This window comes from Balearica regulorum, chromosome 4 (genome assembly GCF_011004875.1).
Source record: "Balearica regulorum gibbericeps isolate bBalReg1 chromosome 4, bBalReg1.pri, whole genome shotgun sequence".
NCBI lineage: Eukaryota > Metazoa > Chordata > Aves > Gruiformes > Gruidae > Balearica > Balearica regulorum.
In genome coordinates this window covers 69,541,994-69,550,989 of record NC_046187.1, presented here as the reverse complement: position 1 = coordinate 69,550,989, position 8,996 = coordinate 69,541,994, and the positions used below count along the sequence as shown (strand labels likewise).

Genomic DNA, 8,996 nt, shown 5'->3' with positions numbered 1-8,996 from the left:
AAGATAACTTTACATGACTTTATTTAACAAAACCATGTATTTACAGTTGAAAAAAATTCCAGTTTGATACACATACCTAAACAAAAGCTTGATAACTACACAAAACCAATTTAAACATGATGCACAGGGGTTGTATCAACAGTTATCTACGTGTCATTCTAGTTTTTAAAACATTCAAAAATAAGCTGTTACAAGGTACCTTTTTTCCCAAATGAAATTCTTTACTAAATTAAATAACGTTAATGATTGATTGCTGATTGAATTTGCAAAACGGCTTTATTATAAAGTGCAGGTTGTACAGAATTCCAAACCTGGTTGAAGTTTTCTGGTTTCTCTAATCTGCTGCATGTTCAGTGGTAGTTGCAGATTTCGGATGTATTGCAGCAGTTGCATTTTTCCTTAAACCCATGAAGAAAAGAAAGTTTACTTGATGGGGACACTTGCTCAATGAAAGAAAATCTCATGCATCTTGTTACAGATACTGTCAAGCACCTGAACAATAAAATTGTCAACATTTTTTTATGCAATCCCTGAATTTATTACAGAAATCTTCCTTAATAGCTAATTAAGAGATTTGGTATGCTGCAAGAAACTTAAAAAGCTCAGTGGAAAATAATTCTATGCCCTTACTACTCATCTTTGTTTTTATCAAAATTCAAGCATTATCTTCAAATCAAGTTACTGAGAAGTTGAAACAATTGCATCTTTAGGCAGGTGATTTTTTTTTTCAAATGTATTTTGTTTGAAAACAAAGTGTGCAAAGCTCCTTATTGCATTGCTTTTCTTCATTAAAGAACATACCTTATATACACAAAGAAATCATTTAGAAAATATATACATCTTCTAAGAACAGAAACATCAAATCAAAGAACAAAATAATTACATTTGCAAGTAACAAACAGTGCACAAGTGTTGCAGCAGGCCTTTTTCCCACAACTATGCCTGTTTTCACTGTTACATTCAACATCTCATTGCAAAGAGGAAAGGGAGAACAGGCTGTCAATGGCTGCAAAGGTACCTAGTAGCTAAAGAATACATTTTAACCAGACAAATGAGCCACACCTGTAGACTTGGTTCAAAAGGAAATACAAACCTAGTTGCAATGAAGACTTAAACCACAAAGCCAGTTACAGTACCACCTGTATACTGAGGAAAAGTCATCTATGCGTTTAATAATCCATTTAAAAGCATAGTGCAAATGTTTCAGATGGGAGGCCTCTCATATCCTTCACGGAAAGGCATATTTGTTGTAGTAATAGAAAAAGTCATATTAAAAACCACTTACTGACCTCCCGGCTTTCTATTGCACTTCAAAGCAATGTAGCATACAAGTACCGGTCATTGAAGGACTAAAGCTATACAACTTCTGGGAGAACTAAAGCGTGTTTCCTATCAACATCTTGATGTCTGTTTTCAGTAAGTGATGACCTAGAAGTCTTATCAAGGAATTAGGGTGGCCAACAAAAAACCACATCCATTATGCCAGGTACACAAAGAGGACAGGAAAAGAGGCCGATGAGGTATCAGACTTGCAAGCTGCATTTGCATTACACGTCTTCCAAAGTGATGATGAGTGCACACTTACCAGGGAATCTTGCTCTCACCCTTTTTAATATTGCAACCTATCCCTTGCAGAAACAATGTTTGTTCTAAAGGACAGTATTTTGATTATGTTCCACAGTCCTTTTCATTACATGTTGAGTTGAGCAGTGTGCAACTATTATTCTCATTTTTTTATTCAGACAATGCCAAAATAATCAGCATAAAACAGACTGGAGAGCACTGGGAAACCGCTGACCATATAGCTAGAGGATTTAGTAATGCCTGTTTACAGTTAACATAAGTATTGCTTCAGTTAGTTTCCCTTTTCAATGATGGTCATTACTTTATAGATTTTACACTATACACTACGCAATAAACATTCTTGTAAATCAGAGGCACTCATGATTTACAGTTCAACGTTCATCTGAACGCAGAGAGGATGTAAGCTGTGTAACAGAATTAGGCAACCACACTTTGCCGTCTTTGTAACTTGCTCCCATGTATTAGAGTCTGGATGAAAAGCTAGGAAATGACAGCTTGTACTTATCCTCGTAGTATTTGTCTGGCACATTCCCCAATAAACTTCTTTCACTTGTCACTACACACAGATCAGCTCCACGTAACATTTTCTCACTGTGGCAGCAGCAGCTTCAGGAGACCCCACAGAACCTTTTCTTTTCAGCAGCAATGTTGGCTTACGTAATTTCTCCCCATCACTACTCCTCCTCAGATCTGCCAGTGAGCAGAGCTGGGTTTAAAGTAACTATGAAGTTGCTTTTAACCATTTCTCAATTTATCTGCTCAGCCCAACAGTTTGATCGGCATGGCTGGAGAGACAGCACAGGAATTAGTAGCTGGCAGGCAAGGACACTCTGAAGTGGCACTGCCCCAGAAGAGGGAGACATGGAAACATACATTTAGTAGTAGGTGATCCTGGCTTTAAACACAGGAGAGTACAATTGGGAAATGATGCCAGCCTAATACTAGAAACCTCCCAGTGAGTTTGGAATCTAGTCTGATCAGCAGAACTTTTTCCATATGCATCCAGATTGGAAACATCCAATGGCATCTTAAAGGCTAATTGGTTTTTCACTGCTAGTGTGACTTTTCTCTTCGAAGTTTACTTCCTACTTAACTTTTCCTTATTAAAGAATGGAATGTGATTCTAGGACTACATGATTTTTTTGGTAAATGGGACCCACAGCCTATGAAACAAGAAGCATTTCTAAAGAAATGGTCCTTACATCATTTAACTAAAAATTCCAGCACCAGTTATTTAAAATCCAGATCCAGCTACTGTTATGGGTATGGGAAACACATCCTGCCTAAGAATGAAACTGGGGAATAGTTTTCAAATTAACTGACAATGCTGAACGCCCAGTATTTTAAAACATCAAAGAAAAAACACCTTAAAAAACCCCCTTAGCATTGTTTAGTTTCACTGCCCTCATCAGAAGTACAGAACGTGTAACGCTGTCCACAGCAAATGCTCATTCCACTAAAGGTTTAAGGCAAAGCCTAGGTTTCACTTATAAGGGTTTTATCCCCCGATTTCTTTCCTTCCTTTTTTTTTTTTTCTCCCCTCCTCTTTTTTCCTCTCCCCCCTTTAAGGCTATTCTACTACTAAACAAAACTCTGAAATAACACTTTAATTTGCAGGCTCATACATGTCAAACAGTACTCAATACTTTTGCCACTTTAGCTCTTTTCCCTTGAGTCACTGGAGGCAACCATAATTTTAACGTTTGAGTGAAGGACTTCCTTTTTCCATTTCCCGGTTATCTTTCTGCAGAGCAGCCAGTATCTAGACATTGCAAGGAATGAGAGAGAAAAAGTATTAGATTTAAAAAGTCATTCAATAAATCATTGTCTGAAGAATTTCCAATTTAATTATCTCTGAGCAATACTATTTTAACTATTATATGTAATCAAATTTAGAGAACCTCTCCACTGATGGAGACCTCTCCCCTAAGTCCTTGTGGCATGGATACAAATGGTTTAACAAAGGTTTAAACTCAATCTCCCCCCAACACACACTTTTGAAGCCCAGAGATGAGATCTTTACCCAGATTACACAAGTCTAGCACTATTAAAGGACCCTGTCAGAAAGGAAGTTATAATTCTCAAGATAAATGGACTGTCTGAAAACACAGCAAGTGAGCAGCCTGAGCAGTGTGACATTACCCATGAGTTCAGGACAGAATTACCTTAGTGCTGACTGGCGCTCATCTAAAGCACATCACTGTCTCCAGATCTGCTTACATTTTTTTCTGAAGCAAGAAGTCCGCGTTTGGTTCCACATTGAAATTTTTTCTTTCCTAATATCTGACGCCAATTTTGTTTTGTTAGCCTTTGTGCAGAGGGCACAATGGTGGCCAGTTTCTCACGCTGCTTACCGCACTCCCTGCCCTACAGTTAGTCTCTGCCAAAGAAGTCCAGCAGCATCCCCAAAAATCACCCCAGAACTGAATGTACCGAGGGACATTTCATCTCAAAGAATTACACTTATAGGTAGGCAACCTTCTTTTCTCCCTCTGACCGACTTCAGACCTCTGCACCATCAGAATTGCCAGGAGGTGGAGCTAAATGACTCATAACACTCGCTGCCTATGCTTCAATGCAAAGGTTCAACAGGGGCCTGAACAGAGCTCCAGCTGGCTGGCTGCTCAGCAATTTCTAGAACTGGAGAGAGATTTCAGTGAGGTCCTCTTCACAGAGATTTGGGGTAAATCAACAGCTACTCAATCAAATGGGCTTGTCAGAGTTTCAAGACCATAGTAACAAAGTCCTTGGTGGAAAATAGTTAACCTTTTTAAGGAACCAGAGAATGACACCAAAATATTGATCAAAAAAAGAATAGACATTAAGCCAACTAACAGAGCTCAGATTCTTTAGTTATTTGGAAAACTTTATGGAGCTAAGATTTGAAACATACGGATTACAGAAATGCTAAGCCAATAGTCTCTATTTCTCTGCTATTGATGAAAACACGTAAGAACAGCCACTCACATTTCAGGCTAAGGGTGTAATGGTACAAGGCCCTTGGGTTCTTTGTAGGTAATTTCAGAAGAAAAATGGAGCTTGCAGGTTTCCTATTGATAACCAGAGTTCTTGTTATCAGAAGTGTGATGCCTGTGATTTATCAGGACTCCCTTCAGTCTTGATTCTAGATCACACTGTCAGTGACCAAAGGAAAATGGAGTGAGATGGAAACATAAACCAATCTGTCTGATAGGGGAACCAGGACTGTGCAATCCAGATTCAGAGGCAGCCTGTAACATTTTAGATGAGGCCCTACACACATCATCACTCCAGAACGTGACCCACTGCAAACCAGGACCTTAATTATCATGGTTCAGCAAGATGAAAGGTTCCATCAGCAGGTGTTTTTGAGTGCCAAATACACCCACCGTTCAGATGTGCAGCTTAATTTGACCAAATATACTCCTACAGAGTAGTATCACCTCAAGCTCTGCTGCTCGCTTATACAGTACAGTTACTGTAACCAAACAAGATGATGCTAGAGGTGGGAACACAAACCCCATTTTTCTAAGCTCCAGAGCAGTCTGCATCCTCTGGGAACTAGTGCCCCATGTCAGTCACTCCACCTAGAGTTTATCTTAAAGGTAGCGCATCCATCACAATGGACATTTATTTTGCTACTTTGAAAAGGTTATTTCCCCACAGAAAACACACGGACACTACACCAAAGCATCTGACTCTTACAACAACAGTGAGAAATAATTATCCAGATCGGGAGCATCCTAACTGCAGCCAGACTTCTCAAGCACGCTGTGTGGGTGCGTGCTGCCACAGCCCCAGCACTGCTACAAGTCCCACCTATGCAACGAAGTCCCACACTACCAAAAGCCTGTCTGTCCTAGAACAGCAAAGTTCAAGTTTCCAAGTTCAAACTCATCCTGGTGAACTTTAAGAACGTGAAGAAAGGTAAGAGGTCATCACAGGTAGCATCTTAGTAATAGAAAATGTAATCCCATACAATCTTTGTCTTGTTAATGTTTCTAGGTTGGTTCCAACAGCAGTACCTCAGTGACTGAGGAGTCCCAGTAAGTACATGATATGAGCAAACTCACAGGCCCTACTCACTTCTGGCTTGAAAAAGGATGGCAGGCTAGGGAGTGAAGAGGCTTTCCTGATGGAAACTTACTCAGCAATGTAACTATCTGGTAAAGAAAGCCAGTTGGTGCAGAAGTCAAGACAGGTAAGAGGTCAACCAATACCAATCCTACAGCATGCAAACTGTTTTGAGATCTATCTGCACCACAGTTCAGCAGCATTTTGTCTTCAGTTTTCCACAACAAGCAAAAACAACTGGAAATTCCAGTGCAGTCCAAATGAAGCTGATGAAGAGACTGAGGAAGACTGCTTGGGCTAGCTTACTTTGAAGTCTTCCTCCTGTTGTGATAATCACCACTAAACCTTCACAGGTGTCAAAGACTGAAAACCACTGGCTCAGCAAGCCTATTACTGGGGTTACTCAGCAGAACAGGACCACTATCTCCCCTTCTCTGCAAAGGAAGCAGCAATAGGCTGAGAACTGATTTGGTATGTGATCCTCATCCACACAAGACGTGCTCAAAGAAAGTGAACCGTCTGAACAAGGAACAAGACTGGGAGGTTACTTTTAGAGACATTGCTGGCTGAAAAATCATCTTAAGGATAGAAACAAAGTTGGATCTGTACTAGCAATTTATGACCAAGCCCAGAACGTATATGCAAAATAAGCTGTGAAGAAAGCCATGTGATGGAGGAACCACTGGCAGTATGCTGCTCTTAGCCGGGCTGCGCAGGTTGTGCTCTCCTTTATACACAAGCTAAGGCTCAGAAGGCTACAATCTAATCCTATGCAAAGGTTAGAAATTCTTATCTCAAACAGCAAGCTGGCAGCCCCCCACATCTACAGGCAGACTATTACTCCAGGAAAGAAACACAAACTCCCATAACCACTATGTTTAACAACATCTTTCAGTTTCACTGCAAAAAAGAATGGATAAACTAACTGGACAGAGCTCTATTACAGCATGCTTCACGCAGCAGGCTGGATTACTGTTTTGAAGGGAAAAAAAATTTGGAGTTTATACTCCAAATGTTATGGAGTACATTTGACCTAAGTCTCCAGCATGATGGCTGTTAAGCCACTTAAAAATTTCCACATTCGGATGACACACTTCCATCTTTTTTTTTTTTTAAGAATTTTGTTAGAACTACAGTGATGAGACTACAATTTTTGAAGTAAAGGCTTCAGTGCTCAATTCCAGTAAAGAAGTCAGAGATGTAGTCATTTCTTTACAGCCCAAAATTAGGCAAACTAGATTGTCAAGGATATTAAGACAATGATTGTATGATGATGATGATAGGTCCTGAAAAATTGTCATCTTCTCCCAAAGAGTGAATTTCTGCTTTTAAATATCAAGTTGTAATGCTGCTAGAAGCCTTTGTAATGAGTAAGTTGAAGTCGTGATATTTTACTTCATTGACTCCACCTAACATTGCAATTTTGAATGTTGTCTGAGCTCTCCCCTTCCAGAGGAGAACAAGCTCAGGGAACCCACTCATCTGAATGTATACTAAAAGCATGGAGTGAGCTACATAGTCCTACTACCTGTAAAATCGAACACTAGCTCTGCTAAAACATTCTTCCAGATGTTGGCAAACCCCATTTTCATGAGTACAGTGCAATCATCTGTTATCAAAGATCAACATCCTCTTTACCTGAGCCCACTTTTTGTTTCTACTTTGCATCTGAATGGCAGCAATAGACACGAAGAATTCTTCAGAAGGCAAGTCCTCTGGCAGCTTAGTTAAAAACTGGGCTATATGAATGAAGTCCATTTTGGTCAAAATATCTTCAAAAAGTTTTAATATTCCCAGGGCTGTACGGAATAAGAACTCTTCTCCATCACGGCAGAACACATCCCAGACACGACATGCCAAGTCTAGTGGCAAAGATTTGCTGTACAATGTGAATATCCTGAAAAACAGAGTAAAATTTTCAGAGTTACTGCACAAGAAAAATGTCTAGCATACTCGCAGAAGTACACGGACTGATTAGTAGTTAAGTTTGAGGCTTCTCAAATATTTGTATCTGAATACTTTTTTGCATTTCAAAAGTACTTCTATTAGTTGCTGCATAGCAATACATGAAACAACATAAAATTGTACAACAGTTAAGGCATCTTGCTATCAATCTGGGTCAATTTTCTGAGATCGCACCAGAAGAAACAATACACATGGTTTTATGACAGACATGCACTGGCCACTAGTATAATCAAAGGCATATTTAATCACCACTTCAGAACTGAGGATTGATACAGTTTTAGCTGCGAGAACACAAAAAGCAGAATCTTCAGACGTACAACAAAGGGAATATTATGGATAAGATGAAGGAGATGTGTAATATTAACACTGTGTTCCAGGCTTGATAAGCTGGCAAAGTAATAATAGCACGAGTTTAGGAGGAAAGATCCGTTTAAGCTCTACTGAGTTGAGAGAAACAGGCAAGATATCCAGAGAGAATGCAGCGATAGCTGTGTAAGATGGTGGCTCAGGGTGCCTGAATGGATGTGATCCCCAAAAGAGTAAAGGTAACAGCAGAAGCAAGAACCTCCTCCCAGTTACTAAAACTGCATTTTCATTAACTGCCAAGAGCGTATTTCTTCCTTCATCAAAACACCAACAGCCTTGCAGCCAGGAACATGAAGATGCTCTCTCCTCTATCCAACTCTTTGCTACAAGGCAGAGCGGTTTTCATTGCCGCTAACAACGCTGTAACAGCACGTGAAGAGAATTAAGCTTCCTGGAACCACGTTACAGTATAAAATGGAAAAGAGTTACAGTGATATTTTTTTTTCCTTCAGAATTTAGAGAACATTTCTCCACAGATGCACTGCATAAAAGATCTCCGTAAAAGTGCAAAGAATTCTTTCTCCGGCAGAGGTCAGCAAAGCCTCAAATTTAAATAAATCCTTTCCACATCTTTTAACACAAATTTTCAAGTATGCTGAATCGAACAGTAGTTCTTTTGTGTTTAAGACTCCCTCAATTCAAATTTTTATCTAGGAAATTTGGGTTTACATTAAAAAAATACAATGGAACAGATACATACACACACATATATAGGTATTGATTATGAATTAATATATTTTCACAGCAAATTCTAATAATCAAAGGTTTTCTGCAGTATCTGCTTTTTACTACATAAGACTGTTTGAATGATTTGTCATCAAGTATCTGGCTTCTCTATGAATCAGCGCACTTTAGGAAAATGGGAAAATACATTCATTTTACAAGCTGCAAGATGAAACTAAACCATTTGCTCAAATTCAGGTGACAAACAAACTGCAGGTTTAAGATCCTAAGGACTTTACTTTTTTTCTATTTTCACACCTCATTGCAATGTTTTTATAACAAGTGGACATCGTTTAAATTCTGCT

At 39.2% G+C, this 8,996-nt stretch overlaps 1 protein-coding gene across 6 annotated transcripts in view; it reads right to left on the bottom strand.

Moving 5' to 3' along the window:
* The window catches only part of TBC1D14 (TBC1 domain family member 14), a 72,687-nt gene continuing 63,691 nt past the window's right edge, over window positions 1-8,996 (bottom strand). For all 6 annotated transcript variants that reach the window (XM_075752556.1, XM_075752557.1, XM_075752558.1 and 3 more), the window contains 2 exons: window positions 7,276-7,534; window positions 1-3,346 (listed from right to left, as the gene is read on the bottom strand). In XM_075752556.1, the coding sequence (XP_075608671.1) occupies window positions 3,281-3,346; window positions 7,276-7,534 (325 nt within the window). In that variant the 3' untranslated portion in view covers window positions 1-3,280. The remainder of the gene's footprint in view (window positions 3,347-7,275; window positions 7,535-8,996) is intronic.